The following is a 25186-nucleotide window of genomic DNA, read 5'->3' as shown; positions in this document are numbered from 1 at the left end:
CTTGTAATTTATTTTATTACTAGCCCCTTTAACTTCACTTACGATTTTATCGTCTGACGAAATTTTTTAATAACTTAATATACCAACACCCAAGCGATGATATTTCATCGGGTACAACACTAGTTTAAAACTAATATGATTCGATTTTATCTAAGTTTATTTTTAATTTTCGCAGATCATCCGGTTCATGCGCCGGCTTCCGAAGGCGATCCTTGGGACTGTAATCTTCCACCGAGTAAAAATTATATCATCAAACCTGTCCGTGGTGTTTTCCAGGTGTACGCAAACCAAGAAGACGTTAACCAAAACAAACCGTTGGATTATCCTTATACAAAGTTGCCACAGTTTGTTCAAGATATGAACGTTCTGTGTTCTATGATCGCCAATGGACCTTTGTAAGCCAATTTAAACTCATGTCATCAGTAATTCATGTCGCATTATAGCGATAGTTAATGTTTCTTTATTGATTTTACTGATTGAATATATGCATCTTTTAGGAAGTCGTTTTGCTATCGCCGATTGAGTTATTTATCTTCTAAATTTCAACTTCACGTTTTGTTAAACGAGTTGAGGGAGTTGGCTTCGCAGAAAGCGGTTCCTCATCGCGATTTTTACAACATACGGTGGGCGAATTTTCGCATAATTTTATGTTTCGTGTGTGCTTTTCTCAGATTTTAATCATAAATTTTATTTTTAGCAAAGTCGACACTCACATCCACGCAGCATCTTGCATGAATCAAAAGCATTTGTTGCGTTTTATCAAAAAAACATTGAAGAATCACGCCGATGAGGTTGTGACATGTCAGCGTGGCGCACCGATGACTCTGAAAGAAGTTTTCCAATCTATGAATCTCACCACATATGATTTGACCGTAGATATGCTAGATGTTCATGCTGTATGTTCATTTATAAAGTGGATAGTTGACTACCTGTTCAAAATATTATTCGATGCAAACTGATTTTTATTATGTTTTAGGATCGTAATACGTTCCACAGATTTGATAAGTTTAATGCAAAATACAATCCAATCGGAGAGAGTAGATTAAGAGAAATTTTCCTCAAAACTGATAATTACCTTAACGGGAAATATTTTGCTAGAATAATGAAGGTAAAAGTATTTGTTTCTTATCCTTTTGCCCTCGGCTGTCTTATATGGAAGCTTTGCGCGACAAGTATGTAGCGCGGCTATCTTCCATATAATTTTAGAACTTTGCACGGGATTTTGAGCCTTATATGCGCCTATTTCAACTGTTTTAAGGTTCAAAATTGGTTGAATATATTACTGAGAGTTGAATGCCATCTATTCAATTTGCTTAAAATTCATATATACCAGTCAAAATTAGTTTTTTGTGGAACCATACTGAAACCTCGTTTATGTGACGTCACGTCTGTTAAACAATGGCGACGATACGTCTCAATTGTATGAAGAATGATTATTTGACAATTAAGCCAAAACTACGAGATATATTATGTATTTTATTGTTTAAAATAATACTTTATGTGTTAATTAACATATCTGGTTACTTGAGTAGATATTAAAATCTGTATTTAAGGTCGAAAACTCGATTGCCAAATTTGCGAAAAAGGTGCCGCATACAAGGCTTGTTCGCTATATTTATTGCCGCGGGCAAGGGGTTATAGATGTATAATATGATTGAAATTGTTGATTTTAAACCATTTGTTTCGAATGTAGGAAGTAGCGTCTGATTTAGAAGAGAGCAAATATCAAAATGCAGAGCTTAGATTGTCTATTTACGGAAAGAGTACAACCGAATGGATAAAATTGGCAAAGTGGGCCATTGAATACAATGTATCTTCTGATAATGTCCGCTGGCTAATCCAAATACCAAGATTGTAGTAAGTATAATTTTGGTGTTATATGCGTATATGTATGTATGTGTGAGCTTGATGAAGATTAAGGCATCATTGCAAAAAATGCTTTTATTCTGATAAGATAATGCACACGTGTATGTACTTAGGATGCATACTAGTCATAGAAAAATGAAATTTTTTCAAAGATAATTAATCATATGTTTGTGGTTTTCAGTGATATTTTCAAACTAAATAAAATGATGAATAACTTCCAAGAAATAATTAGCAACATATTCCTCCCATTGTTTGAAGCGACAAACGATCCAGAAGGTCATCCCGAATTGAACAAATTTTTACAGGTAACATACATATAAAATTTTGACTGTCCTTTCAATGCAAAAATTACGAAGTGTGCTCATATATATTTTCTTTTTTTATATGCACAGTATGTGATAGGATTTGATTCTGTCGACGATGAAAGCAAACCAGAGAATCCATTGTTTGACAAGGATGTGTCTGTGCCGGAGGAGTGGAATGATACTGAAAATCCACCATATGCATATTATCAATACTACGTATATGCCAACATGACTGTCTTGAATCATTTTAGAAAGTTAGTGCACATTTTATATACATATATACTAGTGTTCCATCCGGCTTTACTCGGCATTTTTACATGAACATGGCTAATCAATAGTAAACATTCATTTGTTTTTTATTAAATTTATTTGAATCGAAAAAAAATCATATTTAACGACAGCCAATCAGAAGCGAATTACACACACAAACGATCTTAGTTTTGGTAATTGGATTATTAGTCACATCACGATTATTAGTCACCCAAAAGACAATTTTTGCCATGAAAATCGCGAATACGGAATATTTGGCACTCGAGTTCTTGTTAGTATGGTGGACTTTTCGGCTGCCAGATGTTTCGTTATAGAGATTTTAGTGACTTGGGCGAGCGCCTTGTGACTAATAATCACCGATATATGTATGTTACAGTCGAAGTGTATTTCCAGTTGTAATATATTGACTAGTTGGAATATATTCCATCTAACCTGGTACCAACTACTGTTATAGTTAGGGCTGCCAGGCGTCCCGTTATTCCGGGATTGTCCCGGTTTCACGCCTCTGATGCCGGCGTCCCGAAAGAACTTTTCGGGACAGCCAAATGCCCCAGTTTTCGATTGCTTCTTATTGACCTTTCATTGTTCAGAAATACCGATGAAACTGCAAAAAATGCGCGAATCTCAATCTCACCGTAGATCCCATCCAAGAAAAGCGAGATTGAGAAAATCACATTATTTTTCAATCTTCTTTGGCAATACTATTATATAAAATGAAGGATCTTTAATATAATTTGTTAAGTTTACGCTTTTTACAAAGTGTTTTTTAACCTGTGTAATATCTGTGCTTGGGGGATGTCCTGGTTTGGATATCAATAAATCTGGCAGTTCTAGTTATAGTTGATGTGTATTTTCATTTGTAATGTATTTTGAGTAGTTGGAATATATTTCGTCTAACCAGGGCTTTTTTTTTTACCGCGGGCAAACGGTTAAAAGCGTAATTGCGCTCGAATATGTAGATATAATTTACTAGTTGAATTGTATTCAAATATGAATGACCTAAAACACCAGTTGGAACATACTAAATACGCTTACACTGTAACATATAACATTTATGTATATATAAAATACTTGATGTTTTTAATTACTAACCTCTTTTATCATATACATTTTTTATTTAGATTCGAAACCTGTGATTGACATATTATTGTCATATTGGAAACATTAACTATAAGTAGTTTTTTTTTTTTTTTTGCTTATTTCACGCTTATAATACTTGGAATAATATGAACGATAATCCGTACTGAGTAACATGCATGCTTTACAAATAATTTTGTGTTCAGTCTTTCCGAGATTGGAAATCTGTTTATGGTGCTTTGTCACTCACAGTAATAATGTATTTTCTTGAAGTATTACATGAATAAATATCACAATTTTTAGTTAGTTATTAGCTGGAGGCAATTACATGTGTATTTTGATCAAAGTTTCAGTCGAGTTAGGCAACTATAGTCCTTGGTGCGTTTTTCTAGAGTAGAAGTCTCTCTTATATGTACATAGGTTCCAAGTAGAAATTTGAAATCAAATTCATCACATTTCTGCTTGATGCACTCGAGATAATATCTTTCTTTTTATTAAATTGATAGAATTTACATATTAGGTAGAATAAGCTCATAAATTATTTATGAATAGTATGTGTGGTGTTTTTTTATAATATATGTTTAATTAATATTTTTAGAGAACAAGGTATGAACACGTTCGTTTTGAGACCACATTGTGGTGAAGCTGGTCCAGTTCAGCATTTAGTCTGCGGCTTTATGATGGCCGAGAACATATCTCATGGACTTCTCCTCAGAAAGGTACATATATACGTTTTGACCTGCAATGCAAATATTCTTGATTGTATTAAAACTATAATGTGTTTGCTTTGTATTGTAGGTTCCGGTTCTTCAATATCTGTACTACTTGGCTCAAATAGGCATCGCTATGTCACCTCTCAGCAACAACTCACTGTTTTTGAACTATCACCGCAACCCCCTGCCGGAATATCTGGCTCGTGGTCTCTGCGTGTCACTCAGTACAGATGATCCTTTGCAATTCCACTTCACAAAGGTGCTAATCAGCTTTTGCGAAATTCGATCAATTGATTTGATGTAAATTTTATACTTTTCAATCGTTTTTTAGGAACCGTTGATGGAAGAATATAGTATTGCAGCTCAAGTGTGGAAGTTGAGCTCGTGTGACATGTGTGAATTGGCCCGGAACAGTGTTTTGATGAGTGGTTTTCCGCATAAGGTTTTGTTTATTGTCGAATTTTTACGTTGGATTGTTTGTTTTTGTTGTTATATTGATTGTTAATTGTGTTGGTTTCAGTCTAAGCAGTATTGGTTGGGTCCTAATTACACGAAGGAAGGCGTGGCTGGCAACGACATCACAAGAACAAACGTTCCCGATATACGTGTATCATTTCGTTATGAAACTCTAATCGATGAACTGTCTAACATTTTTAAGGTTTACTGAAAATTTTACATATTTATTTAATATTATTACTGACATGTCTCCGCTAATTCCGATCCTACTGACCCGTCACTAATTTACCTCTAGCAAATTGAAAATCCAGCAAACGTTCCGTTGACGGACTGTAAATGTTTAATCAAAACTCACACGCTTTCAGTGGAAAAAACAACAAAACATTGAATCGGAAGGTTTGAACATCGCCGGTAAAACTTAAATTCATTCAAAATTTAGCATTTTCATCACAAAATTTAAGTGGGAAAGTGACACGTTGATTTGAACCTTCATCCCATCCTCAAAACACTCATTTTCCACATTTGGAATATTCACTATACGTAGATGTATAAAGCCGTAGATAAATTGGCTATTAGAAATATAAAATTATATAATGATACAAAAGCTTTTTAAATTTTGGCCACGTTGCGAAATTTATTTGTTAAAATTTTTTTTTATTATTTGAATTTAAATGAATTTCGCAATAATTCATGTTTATATTGTTTTTTTTTTAACACAACTACATGATCATGCCTACCATTATTATTTTCAGGGTGAGCAATCCGAAAAATGGAAACCATAACCACAGCAGACACAACATTCTACAACACTAGTTCTCGTACAATAACAAAACATCATTCTAACTCGACAGATGTGTCAGTCCAACTTTTCGTTGTATTTTAATTTCCTCATTATTTTATGTACATGTGTATGTGTTTCCAAACAAAATTTATTTAAAATGTATTTGTCTAAAGTAAATAATAACAAAAAAAAAAAAAAACAAAAAAAATTAATTAATCTCACTATATAACTGATGAGATTTATATTCAACTTATAAAAATACATATACCAAATATAAAAGTGTTGACTAACAATATTAATTACTTATATGCATATAATATGTTAAGCTTATTTTATTTTGATTGAATTTTCTATACACCTGAGAATGTAAAATTAAATAAAATTCGCCATTTGTTTCTAATCATAGATTATTTTTAAATGTATTTAATTGGCGGGCTAAATTTATGTTTTTTTTTTATTAAATCTATTATATTAAATTTATAAAACTGTGTACACGAACGGAGATATATATCAATAGGTGCTTGAGAGCAAATACGATTGTGGTATGAGACCTTAGAATAGCATAGAACCAACGAAGAATAAATTATAAAATACATACATGAAAAGTTGAATTCCAGGATTCAATTTAAGGATACTCGTAAAGACTGAATCAAAGGTTTAAATATAAAAATAATACTTAAGAGTTGTAGAGTGTAGATGTGTTGAGCGTAGCGGGCTTACGACTCTGGTAGACGTATAAATTCATGAAATGTTTACGATTTCTAAAAAAACGGCTTTATAAAGATTCTATTATGAAATAATATAAATAGAAATTTTGGAATTTTCATATACTATTTAACTGGTACAAATGATTGAAAGATGCACATAAATATATACATTTTCAATTGTCAAAGGTCTCTATTGAATATTTTTATAATTAATAATCTTCTTAAAAGTCCTTATTTATTATTTTTGTTACTACTATAAAATAAGATCAGTTGGCTGGGCAAATTTTAATACTCTCAATTTGTTCTTCCGATTGACTCAACGTAGACATTCATCAAACAATGTTTATCATAAAAATCTATATATATAAGATATTATATTATGTACTATGAAATCTGATTATATTTCAATTTTTTATATCGTAGAACATATTATGTACTGTTTAGTAAAAAATATGCATAAAACAATATCAAATGTCTTTTATTTTTTTATATTACTTCTTAGCTTTTCTTGTTCCTTCCGGGACATTTATTGATGACATATGTAACGAGTAAATGTTCTTTTATATTCAACACTGTGTGTCAACAGCTCAGCACAACACTGGACAGTAAATACGACTTCTATTCATGCTATACAGCACCGCCCGTTTTCGGCACGTTCATACTTGTTTTGAACGAGTGCAAGGCAAAATAGGCTTACATATGTACATACATACATACATTACAGAGCGCGATGATATGGCGAAATATTGTTTGTTTCAAATGGTCTAGTCAATGTTGTCACAATATGACGTTTCCGAAAATATTCATATGCGTAAGACAGCACTTTAGTTAGTACGGGTGCACTCGCCACTACGACGTCACATAATGCGTGAATATATCCACAATGGCCAAAGAAAACCTGCTCTGCTTGATACGTTTCGCTGACATATACTGCTATACATATATGTAATATGAATAGATCGTGTACGGTATTGCTGTTTCGATATATCATATATACATTACGGAACATATGAATGTGTCCATATAGAGTGTACTAAAGAATATTTTTCCTACTGCTGTTTACTTGCAGTTGCTAGCTTGGGCTATTCTGGTATAAATAAACCTTAACTAATTATATACATTTTCAAAAGACTTCATATTTTTCTCTTCTTATATGCATTTGTGGTATGGGGGCGAAAGGAATGAAATGACAGTATTGTTGTAAAAACCTCTGTTAAATATGACGAGCGGGAAGGAAGTAAAGTAGCAGCTACTAACATGGTCGAATTGGTCCCAACTCACAAGATAGCGACCCAAGCTCGACCATGTCGTATGGCCCCTACAGTAGGATCATTGATCACCTCTTTGGCGACAAACTCTTTAAAATATGCCTTACTGTGCTAAAAAAATTCGCTAGCTACTGTGCTGGACGCCAAGCGCCCAGTTAAACATGTGTTTTAAGTTAAAACCGCCAATCGGGTTGCTGGTGAAATTGACCTGTTTAATGTAAGCTGCGCTGAACTGGTTGGGTTATGGAGCAACGCATGTGATTAATTTTATCAATTATAAATATCGTCGAGCACAGATCTTTTATATACCTTTATTTCTGTTATGATTGTGTGACTGGTCACAGTGACGCTCTGTAATGTCACTGTGGCTAATATGTTAAAAATAAAATAACGGTGAATCCCATAGTTGAAGAAATGTAGGAGAAACTTGTCAGTTGTATATGGATATGCATATACGTGCGACCTCCCAAACATATGCATTCTGCACGTGCAACTACACCCGAATTCTACGGTCTACGGTTACAGCGGGAAGCCAAGGACACGTGCCGTCCTATACCACTCAAGTGTGTTTTCGCCCTAATACTTCGTTATAGCACTGTATAGAAGTACACGCTAAAATAGCATTGGTCTTGATTAGTTTTTTTTTTTTGATACTTCAGCGACGCTCAAACTCAAGTGTGTTTAGGCCCTAGCAAAAATGATAACAGGTAGCACATATGGTTAGAAAGGTTCGGTGATTATTGGTCACAAAGCGCTCGCCCAAATAACTAAAATCTCGGAGCATCTGGCAGCCGAAAAGTCCATCATACTAACGAGAACCCGAGTGTCAAATATTCCGTATTCGCGATTTTCATGGCAAAATTGTCTTTTGGGCGATCGCAATGTGACTAATAATCCAATTACCGGTTAGAAAGATGAAGTGCTCAAATGTTCAGCCTAAAATAAATGTCAACAGGTAGCACATATGTAGCCAGCAGTTGGGCTTAATGGTAGCGTATATATTTAGCACCACTGAGGTCAAAGGTTCGAGTCCTCGCCACTGCTGGTTAGATTTGGGGGTTTTGTGACTCCAAATCGATCGTTTCTCTATCAGAGTTTGCCAATTTTATCTGATCATTGCTGAAACGGTTCCTGAAAATTGGTATTAGATCTAATCCTGTTGTCACAAAATCTGCCTGTGTATAATTTGTAATAATTATACACAGTAATCTGAAATCTATAGATATCTCTATAGACATCTCTATAATTTCGTATTTATTATATGTATAAAAATTGTATACAAAAAAAATCTAAAAAAAAAATAATCCATAGATATCTCTATGATTATTATTTCTGATTAATTGTTATATGCTATATATTCTGATTGTATATGTATGTATTACTGTATTTCTGATTGTTTATGTATTCTGTATTTCGTTAACGTACACCCATCGCATTGGAGAAAATCTGTAATGGCGAGTGTATATTGATTTGTAACAATAAAATAAAAAATAAAATATGGTTGGAAAGATTATGGTATCTGAGAGAGTAAAAGGATACAAATGAGTTGGTAGTCAAAGTAATTTTTTTTATTGTATTTAAAAAGTTATAGAAAAATATACAATTTTAAAATAAATAATTTTTTATAGAAAATTAAATGCATTTTTCATATACATAAATATTAACAATTGGATCTTGACTTTTGCACATAACATTTACCTATTACAAAGACTCAATATAAAGTAAATGGATATGTATAATAAAAAAAAGCCATTTAATAATAACAGTTCCAAACTTTAAGAGATATTTTACATGCAAATACAGACTAAAAAAAATAGAAGTATTGGTTATTACTTGAAGCTTTACTGTTGCTGACAATTGTAAAAAACATGGATAATCTTAATTCCAATTTACGTTGTACATTTATTAACACATCAAGGTGGTACCGCCTGTCCTAGCATAAACGATATTATATTTTCTTTGTTCAATTTGAAAGCTAGCGTGAGCGGCGACTCATCCCTTTTGTTGGTGGCCAGGATATCAGCACCAGACAAGGCGAGGATTTTCACCATGTCGAGCCATCCTTGGGCGACAGCCAAAAACAACGGCGTCCTGCCGAGAGTGTCTCGGGCATCAATCTCAATGCCGTCGACTGTCTGTATTAAAAGCATGGTGATTTTGAGATGGTTGCATTCTACAGAATAATGCAATGGCGAGCGACCTGAAAAGTCGACTGCTTTCGGATTCAAACCTGCCCCTATCAAATATCTAACTGTGGCGAAGCAACCGCCTTGACAAGCGTCATGCATCGGAGTACGATCTTGCTTATCGGCCGCATACGGATCACCTCCACGCTCAACGATCGCTCTCACTCCGTTCAAATGTCCTTTCAGAGCTGCATAGTGCAACGGTGAACGTCCATATATATCAAGAATATTAGTATCAGCCCCACAGTCAATCAAATACCTCAAAACGTTTTCTTCGCTCTTGCGAGCCGCCCAATGAAGGGCAGTCTTTCCGTAAACGTCGACCAATTCGTAATTGGCTCTGTTCTCGATGAGCAACTTGACGACGCCCAAACTGCCATAAGTTATTGCGTTTTGCAAAGGTGTGACTCCGTTGCAATCCTGCGCATTGATATTGGCACCACGTTCTAAGAGCAATCTTGCCGTTTCTGGCTTTTCAAGTTTGACGGCTAAATGTAGAGGGGTCTGTTTGTACTGGTCAGTGATGTTGACGTCAAAGCTGAAGTCCATCAGCACCGTCAAGACCTCACAGTTTCCTTTCGAAGTTGCGACGTGCAGCGGCGTGAAGCCTAGTTTGTCTTGGGTACGACAATCGGCACCGTTTTCTAAGAGTAATTTTACAATATTGGGATGTTCTTTCGACGCAATATGTAACGGTGAAATACCAAATAGGTCTGTTGTATTTAGATTGACTTTATTTTCGACTAAAAGTTTTACCATTTCGATGTTGCCTTTGTTGAGAGCGTCGAAGAGAGGGGTACGGCCGTTACGATCGACACAATTAGTGACGGCCCCGTACTTTAAAAGGAGTTTGGCATATTTCAGATCACTCTTGTCAGCGGCCAGATGCAACGGAGTGATTCCGACCAACTTCTCCTTGAGGATCATAGGGTATCGTCTAATCATTTTCTTTAAATACAACTCAAACTTTGGCAAATCGAGATTCAAAGCATGGCAGAGGTTTGCAAAGAAGTCGTGTTTATATCCGGGCGGTTTGAATATTTTAACGACACTCACGTGACCGGATAGAGCGGCCAAATCCACCGGAATCATACCGCATTGATCCTTGATGGTCTCTAGAGAATTATCGACGGTTATAAGGTGCCGGACCAGGACTTCGTTGCCTTTGTGTGCGGCGACGTGTAGCGGAGTCCAGTCACGGGCCGTGCACTGACTCGTCAGCCGAGCTCCTTTGCTCGCGAGATATTTGACCACGTCTATATGACCTTTGTTGGCGGCTTTGTACAAAGCGGTTTCATTGTTGGCGTCTTCGAAATCGATATCGTCGCTATTGCCGACGCATTCCAATATAGTCTTCATCACTTCAACATTGTTCGTAAATGTGGCTAATAAGTGTAAACCCGTGACTTTGGCCTCGCAATAGAATGATTTATGATAGAAAGTCTTAATCAATTCGGGATATTGACTTGCGTGTTCCCAGATATTAGCTATATGTACGTCACAATTAGTTTCCTCTAAAATCATAAGCGCACGCCTCAAAACTTCTTCTTCACCTCCTTCCTTTTTTACTCTAAATCTTGTTACATCTTGGATTGACTCTTCGATATCCACGAACCCCCCAAGTAAAAAGACGATTGAATACTGAGAGAGCAGTTCGACTGCTTCCCATGTTACTTCTTCGTCTGGATCCAATTTAATAAAAATGTCCTTAACGTCCATCCTAGGTTTCAAATAAGCCATAATATTAAACACCAACGAGGCCATTTTTCCACGTTTTTTATCTTCAAATATCCTTTTTAGTGTCTTATTCCATATTGTAAAGACAGTTTCGCGATAAAGATAGTTATTATCATCGATAAATTCTGTAATTTCGGGAAATTTATCGCTTTTGTACAAACGTATATACTCGTCAATTGGAAATCTTGATCCCCCACTTTTTGTCACTTTGTTATTTCTCACATTTATGTAGCTGACAGCTTGTCTAATCGCCAATGGGAAATAGTGCATTTCATATGCCAATTTTGACACCATTTCTTTCTCATATTTGACACGTAATTCATTTTCAATGTATAATCTGGATTCCAGTCTGCTAAACTTACCTAAGACCAGTTGCTCTATGTCTCCTTCTTCACCTACATCCCATTCTTGACTGCGAGAAGTGATTAATATGTATGGTTTGTTATAATAATGCTCCATTCTAGGTATAAAATCTCTGATCGGTCTATATTCCACAGAATTATCCAAAACGATAAGACATTTTTGATTGTCTTGGTCGAAATATTTATAAACATCACACAAAATGTCTGTAAATATTTTATCTTCTCTTGCTAATTTATTATATAAAGGTATATTAAGTTTTACAGCTAAATCTGTAAGGGATTTCTCCGCCTTTTCTATATCTTCCATATCAAAAACCAATATATTCTTGAAAAAATCGATTTGACGATGACAGTACATTCTGGCCAACTCGCTTTTTCCAACACCGCCCACTCCGTAAACACAGGAAACTCTTGTAATCATCGCTGTACCACGTTTGTGAAGCACTAGTTTGTGTAATTGCTCCAATTCAGATTCTCTACCTACGAAGGACTGAAGTGGTGGTTCTAGATTATAATGCACTTTTTCCCTCTCCGGAGAATCGCTACGATATCGCCACATTATGTCGGTTTTGATGCAACTTTATTTAATTGTAGAAAGTTTATAAATGTAACTAATTGATCTCTGATACTTGCTAAATATTTTTTTATCAACTCTGAAGAACTAAATAACAACACTTTTTAAATTCTCTTCGATGACAAATCAGTACCTGAAACAGAATTACAACCATTAAACATGTGTAATAGTATAATAAAAAAAATCTACATATGTACATCTACTTTATAATTTGAAACGACTTACTTATTTCGTCTAAAAAAATATTCATCCGGAATTTATGTACACGTATTTAGAATATTGTCATGTTAAATGTAATATCAATCAAAAATACTTTTTCCAATACACCAGCTTATAATTGGTCAAGATTAAAATATTTAAATTGAAATTTTTACGAATTAAATTTAAAATTTTGGAGTAGTTTATCACATAATATTCGACTGGCCAATTTTTCGATGCACTGAGGAAAACATTCACATCAAGTATACGTATTATACATAAGTATACTGATAAGCTTGGCTTATCTTATCTGACCCGTGTATTTATTGAATGATAAATGCAACAAAAAACGTGAATACGACTGAGTTTCTAAGCGAAATTTGATATATAAATTTCAACTAAAAATCAAAATTTCGGGGTCAGAGATTTTTAAGATTACACTAATTTGTTTATTGATATTTATTATATATATAAATTGAAAATACTTAAGAGCAGAGGTTCGAGATGTTTACGATTTCTAAAAAAAAATAGGTCTATTTAAATTAGGGGTGTCAGACTTCCATTCTACATTGGGATTGTTACCACTTTTAAGTCACATATCTCGAATAAACTTTTCAGGACGTCCAAAAGTTCCGGTTCACAACTTTTTAGACATCTATATAACCGTTTGCCCGCGGCCGTCTTCCATGAAAGCTTTGGGCGACAAGTCTGCACGGGATTTTGAGCCTTATATGCGCCTATTTCAACTGTTTTAAGGTTCAAAATTGATTGAATATATTACTGAGATTTGAATGCCATCTATTCAATCTGCTTAAAATGAATATATACCAGTCAGAAATTAGTTTTTTGTGGAACCATACTGAAACCTCACTTATGTGATATCACGTCTTCAACGATGCACTTTTAGTCTTAGAGAGCTGTGTGTAGAAGGGAGACAAAAAATATGTATCAGGCATCAGTAGCGTAGTGGGGATAAATGGCACCTGGGGCTAACATTTATTTTACCTCCCTAAGCGTTCAGACACAAAATATATACATTTGTATAGAAAGCATTGTCTAATGCTGCGTACAAACCGGCCCAACGAAGGCAAGCGAAGGGGATTCGAAAGTTAAAGCAGAACATACACAATTTAAATAAATTTTCCAGATCAATTCAGAGCTGAAATTAGATCATAAACAATCATATACGGGTAGTCCTCGACTTACGACTATTCGCAATTACGACCGGAAAAAAATCCAATTATTTTTTAAAAGTCGTCATCTACAGCCTCCACTGTCCTTTGAGAAACAATAAAATATAATGAAAAATTATTGTCAAAATTGAAAAAGAGGACATTATGGGCTCAATATAAAAAAGATAGAGAACAAAAGAATTGTGCTAAGAGAACATGTTCTCTTAAAAAAAAAGTTTTTTAAAAACATACCTGAAATTAATATGTGAAATTACCGAAAACGCAACTATCGGAAGGCAAAGATCGAAAATCGAAAGATCTTAAGTCGAAAGATCAAAAAAAAAGGGTGCATGGTAAACGGTACATACTCACTTAATTTGCGCGAGCAGTATACAACAGGAACAAGAGGAACAGGCTTTTCCTCCCGTATTAATGTGCACGCGCAGAATGCGGGAGGAAAAGCCTGTTCCTCTTGTTCCTCTTGTATCCTGCTCGCGCAAATTAAGTGAGTATGTACCGTTTACCATGCACCCTTTTTTTTGATCTTTCGACTTGAGATCTTTCGATTTTCGATCTTTGCCTTCCGATATTTGCGTTTTCAGTAATTTCACATTCCGGCCCGTGAGGTAGACCCCTATAATTTGTATATAAAATTTTTATTTTGAATAAAAATATCAATAATTTTATTTTACTACCGCCATCTATGTTTAAAACTAAAACTGGATAGACATCGGGCACTTTTCAGAAATTCAAATTTCAAACGCGTCTTACACGATATTTTTGCACCATCGTAATGGCGGAGGATCCATTTACTTATATTGATGACCAAAATGAGCAATATAGCAAAGTATGTATTAAATATTAATTCTTCAATTGACGAAAATTCGATTTTCATGTTTGGTTTTAAGTACAAAACTTATGATTGAAATTTGATAATTTTGAAGTCGTACCACTTCTGTATAAAAATTAAGCGAGCCTCTTTAACTATATACGTACATTTTTGTACATATACAAATTTTGTCAAGTCAGGATTTCCAGAGGCAATGCGGGACTCGGGATCTGTCTGTTGAACTCGGGACAGTCCCGCTCAAATAGGGACGTCTGGCAACCCTGGTCGAAACCCATAAACGTGTCGGTAACATTAAAGAGATTGAACGCTGAGGAGTGGGGTTGCAACGTGGGGGAGGGGGGGATTTTTGTTGGTAACACACTCACACAGCCATAAGCTTCAAATGGTTCGGCTGAACAACAATGAATTTCATTTCTTCTCAAGGACAGTGGCTGTACATAGATGACGACTTTTATTTAACCCTTTGACTGCTACAACAACGATAAATCGTTGTTTTGAAATCGGCGAAGATTGCTACGACGATCGTTGTTGACGTCATTAATTGTCGTATTTCATTACTTTCTTTGCCAGCGCATCAGTGGCACGAAACATTTTTTTTATATACGTATTTATATTTATTTTTCAATCAAGCTTTATAAATATTTATCAATTTTTTAAAAGCTCTTCAATTTCGGGTTCATCATCAAAGTAAATTTCGGGTTCGTTGTCAAAGTCATATAAGGAGTTATTACTTGGGAATTGATTATTGTCGATAAATTCATTTTCAGAATCAGTAGAGCTGCTGATTTGTCGAGTTCCTCGGCGAGGAGCTATTATTTCGCTTTCGTCACTTTCACTGTCCGATATCATTTTGCAGAGTTAAAATAAATGGCAAAAAACAATAGAAATCCGCTTTCAATTATATAGGTCACGAGACGTCACGAATTCGTGCAATCAATCAAATGCAACTGAAATGCATACAAAATGTTTATGATACATGTTGAAAAATTATTTGATTATTAGAAACTTCGCATCCTTGTGTGTCTCGCTCACACATACACAATTAAAACCAAGACAGAAAGAGAGAAAGACCGCTACCTGTTTCAAATGTATCGCATGTTTTAACAACGACAAATACATCGATGTCTAAAAATAGATTATTGAAAAAAATAATGCATCGGAAACAATCGTCAAAACTTATTTAGTGTATATATGTAGGTATCTCTTTCGCACGCACGCATGTAAAAGCAAGACAGAAAGAGAGAGCGCGAGTCCACAACTGCTTCTTAAAAATGTATATAAAGTATTAAAAAAATTACGCGCGTTCGGCGAAGCAAGTATGTAAAAAAATATATTATATTTATTTTTTTATAAAGTAATTACAAATGTTAGCATTTTTCGCTTGGACATTGAAAAACCTCGTAGCAGCCAAAGGGTTAAAAAATGTATTTAAATTGTGTATTGTAGCGTAGGAAAGAGGTGCCGCCGGTTAAGTGCATTAGGGATTATCCACTGCCTTAAATGCAGTCGGGAGTGGACAATGGAGACTCTGAATTGGCTTAACGGGACGCGAGTGGCAGGTAGAATTCTCAGAATTGAAGCGCGAAAACGTGAGACTGTGCGTGCCTAAACAATATATAAACAAACAGGTGACCGTCACCGCACCGAATGTTAAAAAGTCGAAAATGTTCGTTTACCATGCATACATATGAAAAACGGTTAATATATATATATATATATATATATGTGGCGTGCAGTAAAGGTCTCTCTCCCCCCGTCGTACATCCTCACTTAATTTGCGCGAGCAGGATACAACAGGAACAAGAGGAACAGGCTTTTCCTCCCGTATCCTGCGCGCGCACATTTAACAAGGCTGTATGACAAAAAAAGAGATAATTTCACCGCATGCCACTCATATATATTATATATATACATAGTACCGTTTACCGTGCACCCTTTTTTTTAATCTTTCGACTTAAGATCTTTCCATTTTCGATCTTTGCCTTCTGATATTTGCTTTTTCGGGCTTTTCACTTTCGGTCCCGTGAGGTAGACCCATAAACAAACGGATCGAGGAAGCTGTGGTGAGGAACCTGTCCTTTAAACGAGGTACTTAGGCCATATCAGATTATTCTGGAACGAGCGCTTGCTGCGCGTGGACCTCCTTAATCACCCGATAAATGCTGTGAAGCGACTTTGGCCTTTCATTTGGATCCTCCACCCACCCCTACGCAACAACATGTTCTGTTTCAACTTTATATATTTAATTTTAATTTTAATATAATGATTATAATTTTAATTTCGATATTTTTTAAGCCACTGGTCCCAAGAAGCGTTTTATTAACCAAAAAATGCTAACACCAACAAAGGAGCTGTAGCCATCGCCGAATTCCCTTCGCTTTCCTTCGTCGGGCTGGTGTGTACGCAGTATTAAATGCAACTTCCACAAAGTGAACCAAGTTTGCCTTTGCAGCGCCCCCAAAACTGGTGTTCCCAGGGTATCAATACCCCAATATATCAATATCAATACCCCCAACGCCATTTTGCAATGTTGTTTTGTTGTGTTTGTGAGTTGTTTTGAGTCGTGAGTTTTCCTAATATTGGGTGTTACTAAAATTATAATTATTATGATGTTTAAAATGTATAGAATAATATTTTTAAATTTTGTTTTAAAAATATTTATAACTGTTTTTGTTCGCATAAAACAAAAAATACGTATAAAACAATACAACATTCTTTTATTTTAAACAAAAAAAATACATTATGACAAAACAAATACATACTTAAAATCCTCTTATATTCGCTATGGCTTTTTCTTGATCTATCTGTGACATTTCTTGATTGCTGTGGAATTCCATGGTGAACGTAGCTCTGCCTGACGATAGACAGCGTATATACGACGAATAACCCATGAGTTCAGACAACGGCGTTAACGTCTCTATAACCTATAAATGAAAATGACAAGTATGGTAAATATATAAATATCTAAATCAACACAACACAATAAATAAGTATTGAAAATACCTTGTTATGACCTCTCATGCAAATTTGGTTGACAACTGATCGTCTTTTTGTTAGATCGGTGATGATTCCATTCGAATAATCTTCGGGGCATACTATTTCAACAAACATAACCGGCTCGAGCAACGATGATTCACATTCCGCGAAAATCTATAAATATACAATCAAGCATTAGATTGTCCAAATATATTAATGATCTCACCACGCCAACTAGTAGACCTGTCAGTTTAGATGGCTTATGGTAAACTGGGTCCCATGACAGATCAACCCAAACAACGGTATAGGTAAACTGACATGCAAAACTTCAATTGATATACATATAGGCTAATATATACAGTATAAAATGTACACATGTATTACATAATTGTCGATACGTCAGGTATACGTCAAGTCACCAGTGCTGCCAGTATGCAAAAATGTATTGCGTTGCAATTGAAATTTAGTTTGGGGCTCGAAATGGAAAGTTTCACCAGAGCGAGTGCTCAATAATTTTCAAAACATGTTTTTAATTTTGTTTTATTGTATTAGAATCTAACATATAATTTCGAAAGAGACTTTGTAACTGTAGGGATATGGCACGACTTGTACCATACGAAACTAGGTCGATGATATTTCCCTCATCGAACTTAATCTGTACAAATGAAATCCACGCGTCCTGTTCTCGTACACGAAAGTCAGCCGTGGCCGAAATAATTCGTCCAGCTTACCCATAAAGGCGATTCGACTCGCTCCAGATACCCAATCACGAGTACACGGGAAATCCCAAGGAGCTACGCAACTACGCATCAAACATAGAACACAAAGGAAGACCTAGACCCCGTTGGAATCTTCCAGAACGTGATCTCACCAGCCCAGCTACACGTTGCTCAAGCAACACCTTTATAAACCAGCGCATCTTCCCCGGATGCCAGTGAGCTTCGGAAACTCGACCTGGCTCGTTCCAGCGAATCCCCTACCTACTTCGCTGTACATACAAATACACCTGTATTAATCGAGTAATAAAGATCCTTTTCAAAATACAACTGTATTTCCATAGGCCGGGAAACGGTCCAAATCTTTAACCCGTCCTATATAACTATGTATGTAAGCGGTCTCCGTGACGAGCCGGAATGTTCAATTACAGTAAACGCAAATATCGGAAGGCAAAGATCGAAAATCGAAAGATCTTAAGTCGAAAGACCAAAAAAAAAAAGGGTTCATGGTAAACGGTACATACTCACTTAATTTGCGCGAGCAGGATACAACAGGAACAAGAGGAACAGGCTTTTCCTCCCGTATTAATGTGCGCGCGCAGAATACGGGAGGAAAAGCCTGTTCCTCTTGTTCCTGTTGTACCCTGCTCGCGGAAATTAAGTGAGTATGTACCGTTTACCATGTACCCTTTTTTTTTTGATCTTTCGACTTAAGATTTTTCGATTTTCGATCTTTGCCTTCCGATATTTGCGTTTTCTGTAATTTAACATTCTGGCTCGTCACGTAGACCCGTATGTAAGTATGCAAGGATTGTTGGTACCATCGAAGACAGATCAAAGTTTCTATGACGACGATTCGATATTTTTATTTTCTATAAGATTCGCCATGACGATTCGAATATTTACTATAAGGGGTCTACCTCACGGCACCGAAAGTCATAAGATCGAAAAAGCAAATATCAGAAGGCAAAGATCGAAAATGGAAAGATCTTAAGTCGAAAGATAAAAAAAGGGTGCACGGTAAACGGTACTATGTATATATATAATATATATGAGTGGCATGCGGTGAAATTATCTCTTTTTTTGTCATACAGGCTTGTTTAATGTGCGCGCGCAGGATACGGGAGGAAAAGCCTGTTCCTCTTGTTCCTGTTGTATTCTGCTCGCGCAAATTAAGTGAGGATGTACGACGGGGGGAGAAAGAGTTTTACCGCACGCCACTGATATATATACATATATATACTAACCGTTTTTCATATGTATGCATGGTAAACGAACATTTTCGATTTTTTAACATTCGGTGCGGTGACGGTCACCCCACAATAACGCATGAAATCTCCGTTCCCGTTCCCGAGTTAGCGTCGTGATAATCTGACTTATCCATCATTTTGGCTCGTGCTTCTCGATGTGATTCGATAAGTAAATGTTTCAGTTTCAAATTAATACTCAATAATCAAATTAAATTACAGTAATAATTTGTCGGATAAACGTAGGCGGCGAACACATTTGAAATTATTCAATTGTTTGTTTATTTTACCCTAGCAATGCAGGTGGCGACGCGAACACATTTGAAATTATTGCGTTGCAATGCCACTTATTGCCGTTGTCCCGTTCCCGTTTCTGGGCGATTTTTTTTACAGAAACCATCGCGGGGGTATACACACAATAACTCATGTAAGTTTATTGTGTGTATAGGTTGAATGGTATAGGAACGTATACGTGACAGACAAACATTCTTAATAAATTCTAATTTCATAAAAAAAAATTGAATTTGATTTTGTATTTTCTAAATATGTATTATTTTTTAATTTAGGGGGAGGCCCCCCCCCCATGTATCCCCATGGCCCTCCCCCTTCTGGCTTGACCGTGAAGCAAGTAGTATAGCTAAGGATTGTAAATAGGTTTTTGAGCTCTTTTTCCTATTATGCTTTAGATTAACATTATGTAGAATAATATAATACTGTGATTACTAACCAAATTAAATTAAATTGTAAAATAGAAAATGATCAGTACATCAGTAGCTATTAAAATAGATATAAGATGTATTGTGAACATAATTTCGTAATAATACAAAGCATTTAAAAATCAAAATCAAAGTAGTATAGCTGCTGGTCAAATTTGGATATTTGTGAATTCAAGTCGATCGTTTCAAATTTATTTTATTTGGCAACTTCTAATGGCATCATGGTAAAAATATGCATACAATCCGAGCTCTTAATGTCTCGCAACTACCCTGTGCATTATAAGGCTACATAAATATGTACATATACAATCGTATGTACATATCTATTTATGTCAATTTTGTGCTAATCATTTTGTGCCAAAAAATTCTTTAACATTTGAATTGCTGAATTTAGCACGTGTCTGATTTCAAGTTTAGATCATTTTATTTTATGGCACAGTCATTTATAAATATTTTTAATATCTTTTATGTTTGCTTTTGTGTTTTTACTATTTTTTTTTTAAACATGTAGGTCAATTTAAGTTGAGATATGTTGAAACGACTAACTTTTCTAAGGCATTGTGTTGTAGCGGCCGATATAAAAGTGTCCGAAGTTCCTCGTCCAACTTCTAACCAATGAATAGTCACACCGATGTTTACCATCTAAAATATTCACCGAATTTAAAGTTAAATATATCATTACACATATTACATATAAATATAAGATTATAAAACTTACTGGACACCCCATATTAGGTCCATTGATCAAAGCAGATTCGATTCCTAATTTAATTGAGTTGAGTTGCCTTTGACGCATCATTGAAAGATTCGATGCATTTTCTTTATTATTGTCTAATCTAAGGACGTGACAAAATAAATATAAATCCAAAATTAAAAATACATATACTTCAAAATAAAATATGCTACAATACTTTAAAATGCTCTTCATATTTGTGACTTCAGATGGGTAAGCCGATAGTGTAATTTTGACGAATTGCTTTGAATTTCCAATTTTATTTTCGAGGACATGTGTCAACTTGCTGCTGCTGTTTATAGTCTCCTTATAGGCTATTTGGAGCGGACCCAATTCAACTTCGATTTTGTACTCGGATCGAATCCGTTCTTTGATTATATCTAAATGTAATTCTCCCATGCCTAAAAATTAAATAAATCAATAATAATGCTCATATTATTGGAAGCCATTAATTATTTTTTTTAATTTTTACCAGACAATACAGTTTGTCCCGTGTCGGTATTGTTTGTCACTCTCAAACTAGAATCTTCCCGTTGCAATTCGAGCAAAGCTTTATCTAAAGCGGTCTGATATGATAAGCTTGGCGGTTCTATCGAACACAAAAATACCGGCTCCGGAACTATAGTGCCAATTCCTAATATGGTAGAAGCCGATTCTTCGGGATCCGAAGAAATTTTATTCAATGTATGTGGGGGTAATTGTAAATTTTCAGGATTAGACAGTTTTTTCATAAGATTTTCTTTGGCGTTTGAAGCTATAGATTGCGACGATGTTATGGTATCACCGGTCATTGTGGCCTGGAATAATAACGTGAGTATTAGCAACAAAATGTAGAATTCAAGAAATATTTAAATACATACAAACCTATCAAAAAATTGTACCTTCAAATCGCTAATAACGGCTACGTTTCCGTTAAGTATTTCAGTGGTGCTTTCATATTCGTCAGCATATGGAATATACAATGAATTTCCCTGTAATTTTAGTATTTATAAAAATCCATTCAACTATGCAATAATTTCTTCATATATTTTTCAAGTACACATATGTAGGGATTGCAATTTACACTCAAATTTCATGCACAGGTAAATGGTAAATAATTGGTATTCCGGTTTTTTACCGGTATATGAATAAAATAAAATAAGTGAATTATGTAGAAAGCTGTGTGTGGTTACTTTTCCTAAAAACGTTAACCTAGATTAATCTGTAAATAATTAAAAATAAATCTCAGGTGCATAAAATGCATTAAGTCCATTCGTAATCTAATATATAATTTCGAATGAGACTTTGTAACTGTGTATGTAAGGTTTGTTAGGAACATCGAAAACAAATCAAAGTTTATATGACGACGATATCGATGTCGTTGAATATTATTTTTACTATTACATAGATTGTTGAATATTATTTTTACTATATAAATGTTTACTATTAGATTGTTTTGCCATGTTTCAGCTGTTTATATTATAAATACTGGGCGAAGCCGGGTATACCCACTAGTCTAATATATAATTTCGAAAGAGACTATGTATGTAAGGTTTGGTCGAGCATCGAAAACAAATCAAAATTTATATGACGACGATATCGTTGAATTTTTTTTTTCGATTCATATAAATTTAATAAAAAAAAACAAACTAATGTTTACTATTAGATTAGCTATGTTTAAACTGTTTCTATTACAAATACTGAGCAAAGCCGGGTAAAACCACTAGTAATTAATAACCATCTATTTATTACGACTCGCTGCTACTTATTACAATGAGTTACTATTACGTTGGAATATATCGTATCGTATAGAGAGAGCAGCTGGAAGCAGGAAAGCGGTGCTGTCAGTCGAAAAAAATGCTGTAAAGACTAAAAACTTTATCCCGCTCAAAATCTAAGTCACAGTTTCCGAAAATAAACAAATTCCAGAACTACATAATCCACAATACGCCATTTGCGTCGATTTTTAATGCACTATTTACCAGTAAATTGGTAAGCCGGTAATGCAATCCCTACACATATGTGATAATAAAATCACCTGTTCGCTTATTTCTTTATTTATATTGAATATTTTTTGACCTTTTTTCAATTTACCGGTATATATCCTAAAAAATGTCAATACTCCTTTCCTATCATCGTGCTGGACTTTGAAAGCTTTAGCGCTTAAATTATCGCCGAAGCAATTATAATATTCATTCCTTTCAGACGGCGACGGCAAAAAGTCGACAATCGAGTCCATCAGCGTTTGGACACCGACATTCTTATATGAACTTCCACAAATGACTGGAAATGTTTTCAATGCTAGCGTCGTTCTTTTAACGGCTTCTGTGAGAGACGACGGAGCTATGTCGTCCATAGAATTCGAATTTATTATCACATCTGCTAATTTATCATCGTGACCCGAAAGTACATCAGTTAGATCGTTCCGAGCGTTCACAGCTTTTTCCCAAGTTTGGCCGTGATCTTTTTCAGTTAATTTTTGCCGAATGTATCGTTTACCTTTATTTGCTATATCCCAATATATTACATCTAAATTTATTAAATCAACAACGCCTGAAACAACAACATAGATCACAAATTTGTAATAGATAGTAATGAAAAATGGGTTTATATTACCTTTTAATTTTCCCTCCATGTCTTTTACAGGGAACTGAAGACATACCGGATCCACCTCGAGTTTTTCACGAATTGATTTTATACACATATCAATGTTTGCATCATGTCTATCCATTTTATTAATGTAAATTAGCCTCGGTAGTCCATAGCTGTCACACTGTCTCCATACCGTCAGGGTTTGAGCCTCCACACCTGCTTGGAGTATGTCCTGAATGAAACTTTTCATGAGAAATATTTGACTAGCTAACTAGTCGAATGAATTCAATTTAATTTTTTTTACTCATAAAGAAATATTCATACTAATGGATAAAAGTATCCGATAGCGTATACATTTAATTATTAATCAAACCTGCTGAACCGTCCAATATAACAACGGCACCATCCAAAACCGCAAGACTTTGTTCCACTTCCATAGTAAAATCAATGTGTCCAGGCGTGTCTATTAAATTAAATTGATAATCTTTCCAAGCGAAAGAAACGGCAGCAGCTGTAAAAACAAAAACAGTCAGCAAAACTTTACACATATGTTTTACATTTAGTAAAAATTCTTATCAAACAAACATGTGATTGTTATTCCACGTTGTCGTTCCTGGTCCATATAATCGGTCACAGTATTTCCATGATGCACTTCCCCCATACTACGAATTGTTCCAGAATAAAATAGCATTCTTTCCGTCGTAGTAGTTTTGCCTATAGAATACATACATACATTTCATATGTGAGGTTATGATTTTGAACCTAATAAGTGCTTATGTAATAAGCTACTTCACAAGTCATGCATGATAAACCTATTATAATGGTGCATCTTAAAATAGAATAACCACCCGAACGATATAAAAAATCATAAATATGAATAAATCTAACCGGCATCGATATGAGCTAATATGCCAATATTCCGCAAGGAATCAATTTGACGCAACAATCGACTTGTTAGCCGCATTTTGTTGGTTTGTATATCTTCAGAAAATAGTTCAACTGTCAACTGTGGTAGACGATGTGTACTTTTTTGTGTTAAAACGATCAAACTTTATAATTTCAAATGCCGACTTGCTGAAGTTGTCATTTTGACAGTAACCTTAATCATGAATTTTTCGTCCATGTATAATGAAAAATGAAACCATTACATTAATTAATTTATTTATTTATTTTTTATATGTATACACCCATTTTTACTAACACGAAATCTATTCTCAACATTGTACATAAGTATTATTCAAGGCCAATTACAAACGTTGATCATGAAACATTACAATCATAATAAAGACATATGGACAAATTGTTGCAGCATTTTTAAATATCAATAAATCATGAAACGCTGTAATTTCAAATTTTGCGAGAAATAGGACAGGATTGCTAATTTGTTGAAACCATTTATAATGAAATCAGATAAATTGGCAAACTCTGAAAAGAAACGATCGACCTTGGAGTCATATATGTTTTCAAAGTCTGGCCAGCAACAGGGATAAAACGCGTGATCTATGTTGCCGGCTAATGCTGCATTTACACAAGAAAATTGTTGTTAAGACATTCCACCGAGCCACGTTAATATTAGTCTTGAAACATCTATTTACACGAGGCCAATATTGGCCTGGCTTAGTGGAATGTCTTAACAATTTGGCCTCTTGTAAATGCAACGTAACGGTATGAAACCCATATCAATATCAATATCAATTTTAGGATA

At 34.9% G+C, this 25186-nt stretch overlaps 4 protein-coding genes across 23 annotated transcripts in view; 2 read left to right on the top strand and 2 right to left on the bottom strand.

Moving 5' to 3' along the window:
• Positions 1 to 6633, top strand: part of AMPdeam (AMP deaminase) — a 41818-nt gene extending 35185 nt beyond the window's left edge. For all 19 annotated transcript variants that reach the window (XM_077441640.1, XM_077441660.1, XM_077441652.1 and 16 more), the window contains 12 exons: positions 176 to 395; positions 498 to 623; positions 698 to 896; positions 977 to 1108; positions 1694 to 1857; positions 2048 to 2171; positions 2259 to 2425; positions 4117 to 4237; positions 4317 to 4490; positions 4563 to 4673; positions 4752 to 4889; positions 5440 to 6633. In XM_077441640.1, coding sequence (XP_077297766.1) covers positions 176 to 395; positions 498 to 623; positions 698 to 896; positions 977 to 1108; positions 1694 to 1857; positions 2048 to 2171; positions 2259 to 2425; positions 4117 to 4237; positions 4317 to 4490; positions 4563 to 4673; positions 4752 to 4889; positions 5440 to 5469 — 1706 coding nt within the window. In that variant the 3' untranslated portion in view covers positions 5470 to 6633. The remainder of the gene's footprint in view (positions 1 to 175; positions 396 to 497; positions 624 to 697; positions 897 to 976; positions 1109 to 1693; positions 1858 to 2047; positions 2172 to 2258; positions 2426 to 4116; positions 4238 to 4316; positions 4491 to 4562; positions 4674 to 4751; positions 4890 to 5439) is intronic.
• Positions 1 to 25186, top strand: part of LOC143919373 (microsomal glutathione S-transferase 1-like) — a 241515-nt gene that overhangs the window by 135195 nt on the left and 81134 nt on the right. The window lies entirely within an intron of this gene.
• Positions 8992 to 12767, bottom strand: LOC143919356 (uncharacterized). Its single transcript, XM_077441631.1, has 2 exons — positions 12528 to 12767; positions 8992 to 12435 (listed from the first exon to the last, which is right to left on the bottom strand). Exon 2 carries the CDS (start codon positions 12285 to 12287, stop codon positions 9357 to 9359), a length of 2931 nt encoding a protein of 976 aa, XP_077297757.1. The 5' UTR covers positions 12288 to 12435; positions 12528 to 12767; the 3' UTR covers positions 8992 to 9356.
• Positions 17215 to 24608, bottom strand: mRRF2 (mitochondrial ribosome recycling factor 2). Of its 2 annotated transcripts, none has more exons than XM_077441661.1 (12): positions 24370 to 24608; positions 24067 to 24195; positions 23855 to 23992; positions 23506 to 23697; positions 22928 to 23442; positions 21792 to 21881; positions 21383 to 21707; positions 21089 to 21311; positions 20896 to 21013; positions 20724 to 20819; positions 17526 to 17672; positions 17215 to 17446 (listed from the first exon to the last, which is right to left on the bottom strand). In XM_077441661.1, the coding sequence occupies exons 1-12, from the start codon at positions 24443 to 24445 to the stop codon at positions 17285 to 17287; spliced, it is 2211 nt and encodes a 736-aa protein (XP_077297787.1). In that variant the 5' UTR covers positions 24446 to 24608; the 3' UTR covers positions 17215 to 17284. The 2 variants fall into 2 exon arrangements, with proteins under 2 accessions (XP_077297787.1, XP_077297788.1); XM_077441662.1 differs by having other exon boundaries at positions 17220 to 17446; positions 23506 to 23713; positions 24370 to 24589.

Source organism: Arctopsyche grandis, chromosome 11 (assembly GCF_051622035.1).
Source record: "Arctopsyche grandis isolate Sample6627 chromosome 11, ASM5162203v2, whole genome shotgun sequence".
Classification (NCBI taxonomy): domain Eukaryota; kingdom Metazoa; phylum Arthropoda; class Insecta; order Trichoptera; family Hydropsychidae; genus Arctopsyche; species Arctopsyche grandis.
Note: the sequence above shows the minus strand (reverse complement) of the source record. Positions and strands in the feature narration are given on the sequence as shown.